Source organism: Gobius niger, assembly GCF_951799975.1.
Source record: "Gobius niger genome assembly, chromosome: 17".
Taxonomy (NCBI): Eukaryota; Metazoa; Chordata; class Actinopteri; order Gobiiformes; family Gobiidae; genus Gobius; species Gobius niger.
The window spans coordinates 26,623,186-26,642,500 of NC_136868.1; the positions used below are offsets into that span (position 1 = coordinate 26,623,186).

Genomic DNA, 19,315 nt, shown 5'->3' on the forward strand with positions numbered 1-19,315 from the left:
GTCTATTCATTTCCGCCTTTATCTTTTCCATTTCTTTCTTCCTTTCTTTTGTTCTTTCTTTCTGCTTTTTGCTTAAACCATCTCTCTGGACTATTGCCCCACTTAAACTTTTATACTTCTTCAAATCCCTGCTATCACAGCACCGGAGCAGATAGGCTTTCCTCTGTTCTTCGAAAGACAATTTCTGCGGTGACCCCACTTTTCCTTCGGGATGTGAGCGCAAAGTGATGAAACTGTCCTCTAAGTTTAACACAGAGACAGGATATTAACACAATTGTGCAGTTACATTTTCTCTTTCATCATTACCTCACATTCATCTCGGTGAAGTAGACAGGAGATGAAACAAATTGCCTCGGTTCCCTCCTCACCGCCAACAGAACAATATGTTATAAATTTGCCGTGTTTGCGGCTCTGGGGCAAAACAAGTTGCTCTGGGCGTCTTTAATAAAAGTTCAGATTCATTTATATGGTGCGCGCTGACAAAGGGGGGACATCAACACATTAGCTTCCAAGAATCACCGCTACACCTCCAGCTAATGGTTTCTTGGTATACGTGGGGTTTGTCAGTGCGGACTTAACTCGGGTGATACAGTTGCTAACTACTCCTGGCACGCTGTCGAGGAGGCAAATTTGGATTTTATTGATGACATAACTGATCACATTTCAATACATGAATGCTTAACAACAAAATCTTAACTAAACAAAATCATCAAGCCCATAATCATGCTGCTCACCCCCACAAATGGGAAGAAAATGGTTTCTGAAAATGTAAAAGCCGCTCTAATAATTAAAAATTTAATTGAAAAACCCCAAAGTAAAAAATATTAGTTTACCCATACTGTACAAATAGCATCACATACAAGTGTTTTACCAAGGGACCACACAGCCACAGGTGCTGACAAAAACAATGCCCTTTTCATTTGCTCTCAAAGCTTTTGTTTCCCACAGGTTGAAAATCAGAGAGAGGAGCAGATATGAGAGACTGACAGAGGAAGTGCAGTTCACGGAGTCCCATGTGCTCAGCTAGAGGCGGTTACCTGGGAAACCACAATTACAACTGCAGACCAGGCGTGAATGGAAATGGGGAAACAAATGGGAAAATCCAGAGGTGCACGTGTCAAGGTGAGATGTTATGAAACCTTTGCAAACTCTTAGTCGATACATTGGAGACAAAGGTGAGTGATAACAGTTACCTCAGTTACAGTATGTCCACATTAGACCATGTATGGATGGGCTGAAAATATTTAAATACAGCAAAAAAGAGAAAAATTCCAAGTTCTTGACAAGACATTCTTTGAAGTGTGCAACCACGAGCAACCACTTCCTGAAGATGGTGGCGAGCACATTGAAATCTCAAAAAAAAAAAAGGAAATGTACAGGATCAAACAAAAAACACTTTAATCCCTCTGGGCTGTGAACAACTTGCTTTTCTCCCTGCACACAGACTGCTGCAGCTCGGGCCAAGTCACCCCAAAAACTGATAGTTGGCAGATCCTCATTGAGCTCATCTCTAATGCTGATAAGTCTGCCTACAGGAGGGAAGTGGAGGGGTCCTGGTTCGGTTGGATACCTCTAAACAATATTTATATGGTATCAGAAAAAAGTTAAGGTACTACTGCATAGACAAAAAAAAATGGTAAGTATCACTCAGATACCTGTATTGTACACCAAGTACCATGAAAGTACTGGTATCAATAAAATAAAATAACAAAAGAACAGTACTCAGCCCTTGTCCTGGTAACCTGGAAATGAATGCAATGCGAGGGCAGCTGAGAAGGTGATCAGAAACAGCCTTCCATTCAGGACCTATTCACCTTATTCCGGAGGTTCGTGTGGGTGCCACCATTCATGGTGCCCGCCCCTTCCTTTACATATGACTGGAGACATTAAGAAAAAATCAATAAGCACATGGACACAAAGCCATTTTTAGGCTGCCCACAGAAACAGTGCATTGTTGACTTGTTGGAGCAAATGTACATCATCAGACATTTTATTCGAATGAATCTACTGAATATTTTCCCTCGTTCTCCACTTAGGCTGCCTTTCCACAGGGAGGCGTGACTCAAATGCCTAGACAACCTGGTATGGCGAGCTTTTCCACAATGGAGGCCAGGGTCAAACCGGTCTGACAATATACGTTTTTTGACCGATCTCTGGCTGTGGCCAAAGCACGCTGAATTGTACTACGTGATATGAACAGACTGCTGGTGGCAAACGGGAGAGTGAATAGCCCTCATTAAAACAGGCAGGTCATACGGATTTAATATTTCACATCATACCGCTGTTCTAAAAGGGGATTTTGCCAAAATTAGCATTTAGCCACTTAGCCGTTAGTGCAGCTTTAGCTGGTGTTAGCATAACATTTGCATGTTGCTTAGCTTCATAGTTCATGTTTTAGCTGTTGCATCTCTGTTTCGTTAGCCTTGGCACCTTCCATGACCCCTACCAGAAGGCAGCATTCGTCCACATTTGTTCTCATCGCGGCTTACAAAACTTTTAATGACGATCTGTACAGCGTGCAGATGAAAATGTGGGTGTGGTGTCTTATGGAAACAGAAGCGTGTTCTGGGTAGAGTCGATACGTGCATGTAGATCATGGCGTGCACGGTAGATACGGGCTATATGGAACAAAGCCATTAGTTAACAGACTTAGCACTCTTCCGGGAAATGCCAATCTGTGGCAAAAAGAGGCAAAAGTGGGCAGTGCGGAATAAGGTGAATACGTCTCCAGAACTCAGGGGCATAGGTCAAATCAAAGACCATTTCTTACCCTGGACACGCACTTTGTTCAACATCCCTCCGGCAGGAGACTGTGGTCCATTCGGATTGAACAACCTGTTCATCCACACACACACTTTTAGCTTAATTACACAAAAAGCTATCTCTTTTTCACCAAAACAGTGAAAGTAGCCAGACATCAGCAGCAGTCTATACTTGCTCCACACGAGTATAGACTCAGGAGTGAGGACAGGAACTGTTGCAGTTTTTTTTAAATATATAAATATTCTTTATGCATGCCCTTATAGCCTTGTAGTTTGAAAGTTGTTATAGCTTATTTTTACCTAAATTCTGTGTCATATGTTCTATGTTGCACGATTGAACCGAGAAAAAATCCTAGTTTGTGAACCTGTTCTCAAACCACGGCAATGAAAACTATTCTGATTCTGATTCTGATTCTGAGCCAGGAGCTCTAATGACCAGCTGTTGCGTTTGACCCGCTGCTCCTGAGCACATCGTGAATACTGACAGAGCTGACACAGACAAGCAGTGGGGATGGAGCGATGAGGCCAAACCGACAGCACAAATCAAAAGGAGATCATATCTGACTACATTGTGAGGGGAGTTGCTCACATACAGTATAACTATGGTGAACCTGCAAAGACAGAAATAGATAGTTGCGAGTGAAAATTATTTTGCAACAGTAGAAATCACCAAGTCCATCCACAACATGGCAAATCTTGTCACTGGGTTCATCACTGGGGGCTGCCTCAGCATAAATTCACCCTACAAATTAATAGTAAATTATTTCACTGGTAGAAGTCATCTATCTGTGTGTACTGTGTAAGTATGTGATTTTGAATAATGAAATGCAATCCACAAAAAGCTGTCAGTTTTGACTGTAAAATTGCACTGGCTGCACACTCTAACGTTGTCTGACATTAACCGATTACTTCTCGAAGCACTCATAAATGTTCCCATAAATTATTCATGTTTGAGAGTGATATCTGAAAGGGTTGGTTGGACGTGGGGATTCAGGGGCAGCATTTAAAAGCAGTTGGTGGATTATTTTTAAACAGTGTCCGGTTGTGAGCATAGACACGCTATCACTATGCGCAGTCACAGGCAGGCGGAGAACGCTAATAGAAAATAGCATTTCGGAACATTACACTTGAGAGCTGTGATGAGCATCGGGAACAGAGCATTATGGCACAAACTAACACTGTCAGGTAGGTAAGAGAAATCCTTACACTAGGCATCGGTGAGCGATCATCACTGAATGTACCACATCGAAATCATCAAATCATAGGCAACACTGTCCCAGTCCCACAATTAAACAGGTACTTTATTGTCTCCATGGAAACACGTACCCTCTGCATGTGACCAATGGTTCACTGCTCTTGGGACAACCTGTCAAAGGAAGTTGCCCAGAGACCCATCTCCGTGCTCTGAGCGAGGCACTCTTTTTGTACGAGGTTTCTCTAACTAACCTCACGATTAGCCTACCGTGACCTTTCATAGCCGTGGTAAAAGTGAAACCAGTTAATCTTGACATCCCTTACACATCCGAGTAATTGCATCGGTTGGGCAATTGGTTCGGATTTGACATGGCCTACTTGGTTACGTCCTGCTCCATTCCCTATCCGCAGCTGTGCTCTTACCAAACTAATCCAATCCATACACGTCAACTTTAAGAGAGCCTGATCATTAGCCAACACTTACACTGTTGAACCAGGCTTATCTAATCCGGGCTGAGCATCAGCAGATCAACCTAATCCTTTCAGTTCAGCGCAAATCCAATAACTCTGGGCCCACCACACGCCATTAGGAAACATGCCAGACTTTTACTGTAGAGGCAAATACCCAGTTTGTTTACATGCTCATGACTGAGTGTGGATAGGGTTGTACACTACTCTCTTAGGAGGTCATTTACTAATCCAGTTGCTAAATTGCCAGTAGTACTTAAAAATTAACATGTCAGCGTGTTGCAGACATGCTATGCACAGACAACATGTGCTACAATAAATACATTAAAAACAATTCAACCTAAAGCAGTGATTAGGAAGATTTATTGACATGTATATTAGTTTTGGCGATCAGACCCCGGCGGTAACATCGATGTATGAAAGTCAGTATGGATGAACAGCTTGTAGTTAGGGATGTCTTCTCGGAGCCTGGACACTGGTGGTGGTATGGAAGACCCGTGAAGCCGCAACAGGTAGAAGCCGTGGATGGAAGAGGCGGAGATGGGGCGGAGGTGGGTCGCAGCGCAGCTGGGAAGCGAACGAACCATGATTGCTGGGGCTTAAAAGCAGGACCGAGGGCGATGATTGGCTGCTATGGAGGTGCGGCTCTTACGCTGATGGCTGAGGTGGAGGTGTGGCCCTCTCGGAAGCGATCATTGGCTGGAGGTATGTGATGCTGAAAATCGTCTCCCAGGTTGAATTAACGCCTAGGCTTCATTACAGTGGGCCTGTAATAGCCAATGTCCACACATTCATCAATTTAGCAGGCGGATGGAGGTAGGGAGGGAAGTGGAGTTCACCGTCTTTGTCCTTTGTGGGAGGGACCTGAACCTGCCTGAGGGTAACAGGGCGTAGTGCGAATACAGAGTGTGTGAGGGGTCTGTGGAGATCTGGGTGCCTTTCTTCAGAACTCTCATAGATGGTACCGAGTGGCTGCTGCTCCTGACTGATGATTTTGTTGCGGATTTGTATTATTTCATTGAAAATGATACGATGAGTGAGAGTGAACCAAACCAGGCAGTGATGTTGAATGTAAGAATGAATTCAACAAAAGATTTATAGAAAGCAGCGAGAATGGATTGGTGGACTTTGCAGAGCTTACGGAGAAAAAAGAGGCGTTGTTGACAGTTGATGACAGAAGATGTGTTCACCGTTGAGTTGTTTTTGGTCGATTATGGAGCCGAGGTATTTGTATGAAGGAACCTTTTCAAATATTTTGTTGTTGACAGTGAGTGAGGGAGAGCTGGAGTGGCCATGGTGGAAGTTAATGGTCATTTCTTTGGTCTTGGAAACAGTTAAATCCAAACAGTTCTCCCTACACCACCGTGACAATGAGTCCTGTTCAATTTGCAGTAATCCGTGTGTGTTTGTAGTGTCCATGATAGCTGTGTCATCTGAATACTTGATGTATGTATACCTGGTGCTCCTACATTCGCTTGTGTATAGGGTGAAGAAAAGTGGAGAGACGACTGAACCAGAAAGGATTCTGAATCGATGCAGCATAATAATCGAGATTTAATAAACTATTGACTATCCATTGCCTTTTACAGTGGCTTTCTAGCTATTGAAGTCGCTTTGCATATTATGTTAAAGCATTTTTTGGCAATCGCAGTTATTCAAGGGGGGCGGCATGGTGGCACAGCGGTTAGCGCTCAGACTTCACAGCTAGAAGGTTCGGGTTCAATCCCCGGGCGGAGGGGTCCTTTCTGTGTGGAGCTTGCAAGTTCTCCCCATGTCGGTGTAGGTTTCCTCCGGTTTCCCCTACCATTAAGACATGTACAGTGGGGAAAAAAAGTATTTTTGCCAAAATCCAACAGAAAGTCTATAGGAAACTGACCAAATACTTTTTTTCCCCACTGTACTATAGACCAGAATGAATGATTATTTTGGTCATCGATTAATCTACTGATAATTTTTACGATTAATCGATTAATCGCTTAGTTGTGAATGGTGTATGAAAATATTATTTTTTCATTTTTTTTAATCACATAAAGCTAAAGTGGCATCACTTGAGGACGTGTTGATGGAGTAACCTTAAAGTGAGTGTTTTTGGAGGCTCTTAGTGCCAATTCTGCTTTATGATTGGATGAGACACAGAGAGATATTTATGACATTTTCAATTTACAAAACACTAAAGACCCTAACTTTAAAAACAAAGTAGGCTTCCATCAAAAATAAAAAAATGTTAATGTAGGTTTTGCAGCATGTCCGCAGCATGTCCGCAGCATGTCCGCAGCATGTCCGCGAGTCCAGAGTTACATCCACCAGAAAAAGAATGAAGTCCGTGCATAAGTCAGTTTAGCTCAAAGAAGAGCCGGACGCATTTCGCAAAGTTGCAGACAAACAGATGCCGTAATCTCTCATCTCCATGTGTCCAGGTCCAGGTAAAATCTTATTTCCAAGGTTAAAACATAAATTGAATTGTCCAGGAAAAGATCCCAAAGCAAATATCCACGATGCTGCCGCGCTGCTGCTTCAGAGCAAACGTCTGATCAAAGTGAAAGTTCCTTTAGGTCTTGATGTGAGCTCAGAGCCGATCACAGATGGGTAAGCTATAGATAATATAAATTAGTTTTTGGAAACCTTTAGGCTACAGATACATTTTTCCTTACTTTATATAGATTTGTCAGTCAATTAATAAATAACAGAAAAGTAATGAATAGCTAAACTTGTTAAAGATACGTCAATTAATTAAACAACTTGAGGATAAAAATTTACATACTACAAACCATTATTCAAAATGGAGTGAAACAGAAATCAATGCTTCATCCTTGAGCTGTGTGATGTTAAAACAAAAATGTCACTGTTTATTATTAGTTGGTCGGACGTATGAGACTCATGCATTTAATATAATGTAGCACATATACAAGAAAGATTGAGCAAAAGATATCAAATAATAAATACTAGCAGTGAATCCTGTTTGCAGGAAAATTTTAAACATTTCTTAGGTGGTGCGCCAAAGTTATGTCCTGGTGCGTCCAAATGAAAACACTCGGGCGCACCGAGGCAACCAACATAAAAAGTTGTTCTGGAGCCCTGGTTAGTGCCACAAATGTGATATACAAATGAGTTTACTGCCTGTGCAAAAGTGCTACAGCTCTTAATCCTGACTGAGCACATTTGAGGGAACATTTACAAAGTTATGAATGACAGATGTCCACAATTAATAATTATCACTTTAATGCTTTAACGAAATAGCCTATAGTTACTGCCTGTGATTTGCGTCTGCTGCCCTCAATTATTTACTCGTGTACTTGCATGTATTGGCGCAGGGGGAAAAAACAAAAAACCCTTCAAGCCCTCCATGCGCTCATCCAGCGGTCTCCATGCGCTGGTCCGAAGAGCACATGTAGCTGCAGCACGTACGGAGCGCACAGGCCACAGCCATATCTGGGATGGAAACTAGCAGGAAACAGCTGAGCACCACTGGATGTTTGCCCGAAGCTTATGAGATTTTTATCATAAACTCCTCAAAAGCAGAGAATATCAATCCAGCAAGAATACGCTCATGCACAGGCTCCACTTTGGAGACGCCTGAGGGTTAACATACGGCCTCCTCATGTATCATCAATACGCCGCCGTGCACGGACCACACGGATTTCGTGAGGATGAATGACTTTAAAAGGACGAGGGAAAGACTCGTGGAGCTTTTCTAAAGGACAGCGGCTGTGAACTGCAGTTCAGTGTCGGAGAGCTAAGCTTTGTAAATGAGCCAGATACAACATTTGAAAACGTTTGGAACGCCACACTGCTGCAAACAAACGTCGAGATAAATACGACAGCGCTCGCTAAACGCAATCGTTTGCATTTTCTCAGCCTCATTTGCATATTCATCAGGACCCATGTGCTAAGTCTGTTTCTAGTATCTAGCTAGTCTTTTTGTTAAAGCAGTATCCATCACAACCAACTGAATACATTACACTAACATTAAGGTATTATATCTAGATGTCCTTATTGTTTATTGTCTTTAAGAGCCTTTAAGCTAAATACTAAACATGTTTCAATAGAAAAGGTCTTATTCATCTTGATGTGAACATAATGACAAAACAATATTCCCAACATTCAACATAGGCTAATATTGCAGTGCACACTCATTATAAAAAATGTTTACTGAGAATGTTCCAGACAAGCAAACAAAAGTTTGACCGATTATATCTCTATATGTAAACAAAGTCCAGAAGCCTTAGCTTAATGATTTCAATGACATATTCAGCATACATATTCAGGCTCTGTATGTAAAGAGAATAATAATAATGGTAATAATGGTCAAGTCATATTCAGCTTTATAAAGGCACCGAATGATGCATTTACTTCTCAGTCACGCAAATCGCACTCACAAGCTCATAGTGAAAGAAGTCAGTGTTTGCCCAAGGACACGCTGATAGTGTAAACTTGGTTAAGCTGAATTTGGACTTTCTTTTTACCTGTACTAAGCCAATGTTGTTGACCCACAATATTATACTGGTCCTTCATACTGTTGGAAAAAGTTTAAAAGTCACAGTGACCGAAAAGCCATACAGAGAATAATTGTACTATTCAGAAAACGTGAGTAAGCTGTATCAAAGCAATATGACCTTATTCTGAGAGAGCATGGTAGGAAGCATTCCATCAACGTCAAATTTGACTCTTTTTTTTTGTAAAACCAAGCTTCAGATCAGGACATTGTGGCCTAGTCTAGGAAAATGGAACAATTAGTCTGCGGATGATGATTACCACGGACTATTGAGTATACTATATAAGCCGCACAAACAGAATTTAAAAAAAATTCCCTTGATAATATTTTAGCGGTGAAAGAATTGATTGCATTTATTTTGCACCCAAACAAAGGCACGTTATGGTGCGGGAGGGCATCCTGCAGCCCCCGCCCCGGTGTGCAGTAATCACATACAGAGGCAGAGGAAGACAGCGATAGGGTTTGCACCTGTCCGAGTTATTGTGCAGACGAGTGGGATATGTCCAAAAGGAACCGTGTGAGAGTCTCCATCGTCTCCACAACTTTATGTTTCGATATGGAGCTGTTATCTCGGACTTCTTTCATTAGAAATAGAACTAGGGCTGAAACAACTAATCGATTAATCAACGACTAATCGATTATTGAAATAGTCGACAACTATTTTAGTAATCGATTAATCGTTTTCTGGTTCACACAGACTCAAATAGAGAAAAAAAGTGTAGTATTTTTGATGAAAACCTACTTTGTTTTTCATAGTAAGGGTCTGTAGTGTTTTGTACATTGTAAATTTCATAAATATCCGTCTGTGTCTCATCCAATCAGAAGCAGAATTAGCGCCAAGAGCCTCCAACAAACATTTACTTTAAGTTTCCTCCATCAACATGTCCTCAAGCGGCGCCACTTTAGCTTTATGTGATTTTTTTTTTTTTAAATCCAATTTTCCTACACCATTCACAGCCAAGCGATTAGTCGATTAATCGTAAAAATATTCGATAGATTAATCGATGACAAAATAATCGTTAGTTGCAGCCCTAAATAGAACCCACTCATATTAAATGTAGGTACATTATTATTGATAACATGACACAATATTCAGTACGACCATGAAAATCTATTAATGAGGCGCATCGTTGTATATGCCGAAAGTTCAAAGCATGGGAGAAAAGTGGCTTATAGTCCGGAAATTACTGTATATAAAAAAGGTACAACATAAAGAGCACTAAAAAATGAATGACTATGTCCCTCCTGTTTAAACTGTTACACCGTGGTCAGTGATGGACACCATAATACGTCACTGTGTACACGTGCAACAAAGAAACGTGATAGAATCTTATCTCCAACCTGCAGAGTTCAGACGCAAACTAAAAATGCACATAATGCACTTGTCTAGACGTTTGAAATATATCTGCTGTTTTCTCGTGTCATCTCAGCCTGGTTCAAAGAAGGTCACAACTTGGCAGACAGCCTACCTCGAGTCAGGTGTTTCCAAGTTTGCAAGTAGGGTTTGGATGTGGGTGTGAGACCGGAGCAGACAGTGAGTATGCGAGGAACAGTGGGAATTCTCTTGAGTATCGACTTTCCCCTAAACCGAGGAAGGGGGTAGAGCAGTACTTGGGCATAGGGGGAGAAAACAATCATCCCCAGGTATAATTGTAATTGAAACTTTAGATATCAAACTGAAAAATAAATGAAAAGGAAAAAACTATTTGCATTTTAGCATATGTTTGTGGAGGTATAAACAAGCATGTTTTATACATGAAAAGACACCATGCACTAGGAATAAACCTAGAAAACTGAGATTGAGACTGTATGAAACTATAAGACTGAAAAAGAGTTGGTCATGTCTGTAATGAAAGCACACCAGGAACAGCACAGACTCCAAAATAACATTATCCTGATGTTCTAGCACAGCTATACTTTCACAGGCAACAAATTACCTCAAATAACACACAATGAATGCGCAGTGTCCTTGGAGGAGCACACAAAGGTGCTCACAGATAAAGCAAAAGTATAATGCAAAAGCTGCAGTAAAAAGAGTTGTAACCATCGTAACTCACGTTGTTGGGAGACACAGTGAGGACACTCCTGCTCTTCCTCATCTTGGAGCACCTCTCTCGTTTGTTTCACATGCACTCCTGAAAAAAAAACACAGAGTTTAGATTCACACCGTAAAATATGACGGATGAAAATCCCAAATTACCATCTTAGAGTATTTATTTCATAAATATCTATCCCAAAAAAAATCAAACAACAACTCCTACAATCATTTCATTTCAGTGTTGCGATACCCAGTGTGGAGGTAATCTGAGCAAGGTTCTTATATTTTCCAAAAAACAATAGGCTGATGGGAGAGTGTGACCACAGCTAGGATGACCGCCTCAAAGAGTAGTGAAAGTGGGACAGGGCATGTGATGCAGTGGGACATGGAGGGACAGACTTCAAACTTTGATTACATGAAGATCAGCACTGAAGCGTTTCCTTTGCTGGCCCAAAATCATACACACAGAGATAGAAAAAGAGCCGAGAGCAGAGTTAGGACACAATACTGTACATTTTATGCAAAGTTACGTTTTGGTAAATGCCTCAAATACAGCAAATCAATCGTTTTTCTAAACATTAGGAAACATCTGATTGAACCGAGGAATGGATTCATATTTGGATGTTCAACAAATTGGCAGACAAAATAAATACTGAAAATGTCATCAGACCATGCAGTTTACTTTTTATATTTTTCCTGAATTTATGGCTTAAAGGACAGGAAATGTAGATTAAATGCCTTTACTGGAAACAACGGCGATGCTTTTCAGTGACATTTAAGGTCATAATTTTGGGACAAATCCTCATCAAACTCGGTGGATATTACTGTTGGATAATTTGTCATTCTCTATGTAAATCTTTGTTGAAAAAGCGGGACATTATCTGAATAGGTGGGACGGGGGACAAAGGTCGAAATGGCTTTGCAGTGCGACCAAGAGAGAGACCACGGTGCAAAGCCTTCTCCAGCACATCCCAAAGATTCTCAATGGGGTTAAGATCTGGACTCTGTGGCGGCCGATCCATCCACTCTTTCACAATGTGAGCCCAATGACCTAGACTTGACCAACCCCAGATCAGAACAGTTAGTTAAATCCAGGGGTGACTTTTTTTTTTGAGTCAGGGAGCGTATCTTGCAATGGAATAACAGGTCAATATTATCAGACATTCACAACAACAACAAAAAATGACGGTACAATTTGCCCAGAGGGAACCACTGGGAGACTGAATTGTTTTGTCATTAAGCGTCTCCAAATGCACTACAGCCCGTATAGGCACAATAAACCCATCCCAGAAACGAGCTTTTCCAACAACAAAACATCCCGTCTCGGTGGGGTCTTAGTACAAACATGTTGAAATCAATATTACCGTTTAATTCCATATTCTGGATCTTCCCTCAAATGTATTCTGTCCTACATAAAGATTTGTCAGCCAAGGTCATAAAATGCGTAAAAATTCTCCATCTTGGCTCATGGCTCCACTGAGAGACATTAGTGATAGATCGCCCCCCCCCCCTTTCCCCACTGTGATATAAAGCTACACAGTCGTCTGAAGGAAAGCCTTTTAGAGCACATAAAAACACAGTCATAACAGCAACCATTAAAGTCCATGTCGTTTTATCCCCAACCTAAAGACAGTCCCAGCAGATGCTACAGATGGCTCAAAGAACCAAACATCATGGGAGTGTTTCGACTTTAATATGAACAATAAAAACTAGGTCAAGTTTGAAAGTGAAACAATGAAGTGCTAGTATGGACTGACAGTGACAAACAGCTTTAATAGGATAAAACAAGACGAGTTTTAGTTTAGTTCAAGGTGGCTTATCTGTGAAAAATACTTACATGTATGCAGGGGCGTAGCACCACATTCTGGGCCCTGGGTACAAACTATCTTGGTGGACCCCCCCCCATATGAAATTCACAGTTCATATTCTATGTTCTTTGACCACATTTTTAAAGGGGTGTGTCAGGGCCCTGAGATATTACCAGTCATTGTTTGTGCAAAATTCTGTGTAGCAACCATTGTATTTCAGCCCGGTTGTTCAGTTCTAATAGTATCAATTATGAGGAAACTTAGAAAGTACAACACAGAACGCTTTTTGCAGCATTATTGAGGGCCCCTACCCTGCTCTGGGCCCTGGGTACTCAGTACCCTTTACCCCCCCAGTCCGACGTCCCTGCATGTATGTGGCTTCAAGGAGCAATGTAGTTTTCTGTCCTAGATTTTGATCATACGAATTAACACATTTCACAGCATTTCTCCATTAAAGGTGGACTTGTAATGATGCTGTCGACCAACATATAAGTGTTGGGAGAGAAGTTCTTTGATTGGCATGACGTACAGTTTTACATTTGATGCATTTAAATCCGTACTAAGTAACGTGTTTACCTTTAATAAATCCTTTAGTAGTCCCCCTGGGGGTAATACAAGTGTTGATGGGATGATTGGAGGGACTTTCATCTCCCCCTTGGGTCTCTGGCCAGAAAACCACAATTGCAACTTTCCCTGCTCCGACCCAGAGCCACCAATACACTCTAATAGAACTACGAAGAAGAAGCTAACAGGCTAACAGGCAAAGCTAACTGTGGGTTAGCGCCACTTAAAGTGACTATACAGAGTTTAAAAATGTTGAAAGTATGTATTTTCCTCCCCTACTTGTTCCAGCAATGTCCTAATGTGTAGAATGAGCCCAGACCTGTTCACCACAACTGCCTCTAAAAAGCTGCACTGTTGCTCCTTTTAAACAGTATTTACAGCCAAGCTTGAGTAAAAAAAATGATCTCCATTGTGTAATTGGATGTACAATATCCCTCTCTCTCTTCGTCTTTTCTATCAGTGTAGTATTTACTCCAGCGGACAATTAATGAGTAAAAAAGCGTAACATGCTACGACAGCTGCAGTGTTGCTCATGGCCTCTAGGGGCATGAGTTACTGAGTTCTGCTTTTTCCAATTTTCAAATTCTTCAGCTGGCTTTTTTGTCTGTTAAAAATCAAAATCTATTTGACTTTGACTCATAGTTGATCTTATATTACACAGGTTCACTAAAAAAGTAATGATGTATATTTACAGATTTACAGAAAAACTTGGGCACTGCTCCAAAATAGAAAGAGCTATGAAAACAAACACTTAACTTACAATCATTTTACTGTGTGCGACCGTCCACTGAAGTAGAAGCATCTTTAATGATCTTGTAATTGTGGCCCATTGTACTTACTCAAAAGCGAAAACCAACATTGACCACATTGACCGTCCCTTTAAGAAGCCAATGGAGACTGTCACCACATGAAAGACTTATTGTGTGGCCTGAGACGCTCTTTTTCTTCAATACAGAGGAATAGATTGTGTTTAGGGGCAGGTTGAAGCCTACCATTAAGATCAGTGACTGTCCAAAAAGAGAACCAGAAAAAAAAATAGTCTAAATTTAAAGACTCAAAGTTTCCAGCGCAAATAGAGAGATAATAGATAAATAAACGCAAGAATACTTTCAAAAGCCTAGCTAAAAGGAATGTTACAACCTGGTTATTTCACTGGAAAAAAATACAATGCAAACACTTCATCGTTTGATTCTCAGCCCACAATAAGTATCCTTGAAAGCATAGATCTGCTGCTGTTAGCTTCAAAGGCAGAACAACCCTTGAGGACTCTTCAAAGAAATGTTAAAGTCAAGCCAAAGCATACTAGAAACAACTTCACTATTTGAGACCTTTAAATCATTCAGCAGTTAAGCACTTGTTAAAAGCGAATTCAACATTCATTTCACAAAGTCTACTGAACAAGCCAAGGTCGGTTGTGGACAAATGCTCCGGCTCATACAACTAGGCACAATGCAACACGGGTCCAATATACTGTTTGGTTAGGGGGAAATCAACAGAACATAATCGAATATAATGTATAACCAGGGTTTGACCTGAAGCATTTTGAGGTGACAGGAACTTTTAACTTGCCCGAAAACAAAATCTACTTGTCCAGTAAAATAGTGTTCATTTTGAATTACGATTAACTTGCTATAATGCTTATAGATGGGCCTTTTCATAGTGAATGCTAATGTTATTCACATCAGGATTTATTCTTAGTATTGTTCCATTTGTAATTTTGTTCATTCAATCAAATTTGTATTCATCTTTCTTTTACAATCGTTTGTCACTTTAATTGCAAATCTGCAATATCACAGCCACTTGTTTATTCTCTTAAAAGTTTAACTGCCGAGCAATATCTTATTAATCAGACTCATCCACTGAGAAGAAACAGAAACAAATGAACAAATTGCCAATTTTCTGATATAATTTCTGTCCCCAGCGCACTCTGCATTTTTATATTTTATCACTTATCCTGAGCCTGTGTTTATTCATTTTGTGCTGCGCACTTCTGAATCTATTATATCATATTCTAATTAACCACAACATTGGCTATATAACTGCATATTGATTATAACAGACAGGCCTAAATAAATACAGTAGCCTGCTGTTGCTGCTACTGCTGCTGCTGAGGGGGAGGGCGGGTCTAACTCTGACAGCAGCTGTAGTTTTTAGCTTCATGCTAGTTCTGTGCTACAAACAAACAAACAAGCTTCTTTCTGACCGTGAGGAAATCAGAGTAAACTCAAGTAGGAATAAACATCGCTATTGTTTTCTGCCTTTGCGCCAACCTTTCCTCGCCTCGTGCACGCGGCGCTCCCTGACTGGGCAACCAGGGCAAACAGGGCACTTGCAAGCAGACAACCATCAACGTCGAGCCCTGATAACGTAAACATGTTAAAGGAACAGGCCACCGTTTTTACATACTGAGATATGTTCTTACCTTAGCTTTGACGAGTTCCTTAGGACCTGTCTGATCTTCCCCCGTGCCTTCAGTCACGTAAACACAGCACAGACTAGAGGTTAGATTTTAGGCCCGAGCCCGAGCCCGAGCCCGACCCGAGCCCGACCCGACATTCGGGCCGGGCCGAGATTTCCCGCGTGAGAGTCGGGCTCGGGTCGGGTCGGGCTCGATTTTTTTTTTTTTTTTTTTTTTTTTATTAATGTCATTATAATCTCTAATAAAAATCTATGCAATAGGCGGAGTCTATTGGATACAAAATGTGGCGATACGCAATATAAAATAGAGGAGTCCGGGAGGGAGGTGGTGCAGGCGCACGTGCTGCTGTGTTGTCACGTTTAAGCAGCGTGGTCAGGCTGTGATACCGGCGCCACTCAGAGAACATCACTCTTCACTCTTTCTCTCAGGACAGCGTTTCATTAACAGTGGATAAATAAGCAGTTTGGTTCCTGTTACTGCGTAAAAAGTAGCTTTTGTAGAGCGCGATGTTTATGAAACATGAAGGAGGAGGAGAGAGAGATACGGAAAAGAGGAGACAAGACACATTGAGCTGCGGCGCTGGCTGCTCCGTACGTCTCTGCCCCCCCAGGTATGTGCGCTACTGCTGGGTGCACGTGTGCCGTGCGCGTAGCCGCGTACCTCACAAACATGGTGCTGCTGTGCAGATGCACCTATCTGAGCCTTAAATAAATCATTATTTACGTCGGGTTTGTTTCGGGTTCGGGCTGACAATTCCCGTTAATTGCTCGGGCTGGGTCGGGTCGGGCTTTATAACCGCGGGCTCGGGTCGGGTCGGGCTTGATTTTTTGGGCCCGATCTAATCTCTAGCGCAGACGGCGTTAGCATTTAGCCTCTCCCTCTCTCCTCTATAGCTCCAAAACAGGTCAAGATAGAAGCTACCAAGCTCTTCCACGTTTTCCCTATTTAAACATGGTTACGTGAAGTGTTCCACTACAGAAATCCGCGCAGTAATCTTCACTTTACTATGCGGATGCCAAATTACTCCTGGTATTATTACGCCTTACAATATAGTTCCCCCTTTTATCCGCTTAGAAAATCCACATTGTTTAATTTTGTGTAATTATACTTTGTAGTGTAACACTTCACGTAACCATATTTAAATAGGGAAAACGTGGAAGAGCTTGGTAGCTTCTATATTGACCTGTTTTGGAGCTATAGTGGAGAGGGGGAGAGGCTAAATGCTAACGCCGTCTGCGCTGTGTTTACGTGACTGAAGACACGGGTGAAGACCAGACAGGTCCTAAAGAACTCGTCAAAGCGAAGGTAAGAACATGTCTCAGTATGTAAAAACGGTGGCCTATTCCTTTAAAACAAAACGTTCATTTTGATGATAAGAACTGTACTCATGATTTATTCACAAATAAAAACACTTTTCACTTGTTGGTTCTAAAGCCCACCCACTGCCTATTGTTCAATCAGAAAGCCTAAAAAAAAACAGGCTTTGGGTTGCTAGATCCTCAGGCTAGCAGGCAATAACCAACCACCTAAATTCTATACAAGTGAGCTAACACTACGCAACAGCAAGTGAAGGAGTGAAGGTTCATTCGTGACACTTCAAAATGAGTTTCGTCAGATTAACCCGTCTTCTCTATGCTTTAACATAACGCACACGTTTGCACAGCGGTTAACTTGAAGAGTCTGTCTTTATATCCACAAGGTTAAAGCTCCCGAGAGATTGTGAGGATACAAAGGCGAGACAGCCCATTAAACTTGATAAAAGCATCGCAAAGTTGTGACAATTTCAGTGGCGGTCATAGCAGGTCGTCAGTTAGAGCTGTGGAAATAACAGTATAACAGCAGCAGAACAATCATCCGCCTCAGCCTCTCCATCCCCTGTTCGCTACTACCACCAGTGCCGCGCCTAAATGGAAGCTATTTTTCCCGAACAGATCCATCGTAATGTCCTTGCATTACAGCGTTGGAATTTCTACCCAGAGTCTAAACGCCAAAGTTCATCCAGTCAATAAACTCTCACTGGACTTCCGTTCCGAGTCAATTCATGGATGAAATAGCTAGCGTATCTGTCGTGAAATTCACACTTCATCTCAGTCTAGGGTTGGTGCGTAATTGGTGCTCATTTGCCAGACTCGAGGGACAAGCCGTCACAACAACAGTGACTCGTGGCGACAGCACCTTTGTCAGTCAGTCTCTGTGCGTGTGAGCAGCGGGCTAGTTAGCGTTACCTTAGCTTAATTAGCAGCACTAGAGTCGACAGGTGTGAGGATTTAACGCCACGCTCAGATGGTCATGTGAGACAGGGACGTGCGTGCAGGTACAGAGCATGGTCTGTCAGGCACATTTACCCAGGGAAATCGCGATGGGGTTCATGCATAACTGAGGTTGTGTTGCTTATGGGCTGCTCCAACAAAATGATTTAAAAAAGAAATAAATGTTAGACCAAAGCATTAGCTATTAGCGTGTGATATGCGAAGGGAACAGGGAGAATGATATTATGGTATGGTATTAGTCCGTGCCCGGGGAAGAGCGTGGTAGCTTCTAACTTCACCCCATTTGGAGCTATAGGAATATGTTGGTAGAAGCATAATGCTAACAACTTCTTTGGTCATTTTGCATGACTGAGCGCACACACAAAGAGCAGACAGGTACGCATCAACTCGTCTAAGCTCAGGGAACATGTCTCAGTATGTAAAAACAGTGGCCTGTTCCTTTAATTGCACAGCCTTAGCGCTGTTACCAAATGCCAAAAACACCATTAACTCTGATCCGTTTTGGCAGTATTGAGAGACATAGTACAAAGTCATAAAGAGAAACACAGAATACGAGCACAAGCAAACGTTATTTGGTAGAACTGATAGGCTGGAGGCTGGAGGCTGCCGTCCGGTGAGCTGTCAAATCACACCTCAACAGATAAGTGGATTATTGGCAGGCCCTTCACTAAGAGGCAAGTCAAATCATTATTCAGGTGACATTTTTGCAACATTAGAGTCAAAGTAAACAGCAGACAAAGTCATGCAACACTGAATAAGAGAAGAATATTTGGTGAAATGACTGATCTCGAATGAACAACAGAAGAAGATCGGCAGTGTCTAAACCCATGAATGAATGAATCTTGTCACTGTATTGTTAGTGTCTCTACCTGTAAGGTCTGAGCTGCAAAGCATAATCAATTTTCGGTCAATGGTGAAGAGGCAGCAACAGTTGTAGCACAAAGTTCCAGGTTTTAGAAGTAGCTTCCACAAAATATCTTTATAAAACATTCTCCATTGAATTCAACATTTTATCCACCGGGCTTAATCTTCATAATAATCTACCTCACTTCCTCTGCTTTTATTGAAATTCATTATCCACGCACTCATGTGCACATAGCTAAGTGCCCTCAAAACACCAGTGACACACTCATTCTGGACCTCCTTATTGAAAATATTTCCAGCCAGCTCAAGTCAGATAAACGGGTCTGGTGATGGTTTATAAGCTTAAAAAAATGCATTTTCTGTGTTCTTAAAATACAGGAGAGTTTCATAAGAAAATGAAGATACAGTCTAGATACAGTATATCTTTGATGGGGGG

The 19,315-nt window shown here is 41.6% G+C and overlaps 1 protein-coding gene across 1 annotated transcript in view; it reads right to left on the minus strand.

Annotated features, from left to right (window-relative positions):
• The window catches only part of pde4ba (phosphodiesterase 4B, cAMP-specific a), a 221,403-nt gene that overhangs the window by 189,916 nt on the left and 12,172 nt on the right, over window positions 1-19,315 (minus strand). The window contains exon 2 of the mRNA XM_079575595.1: window positions 10,974-11,051. Coding sequence (XP_079431721.1) covers window positions 10,974-11,015 — 42 coding nt within the window. The 5' untranslated portion in view covers window positions 11,016-11,051. The remainder of the gene's footprint in view (window positions 1-10,973; window positions 11,052-19,315) is intronic.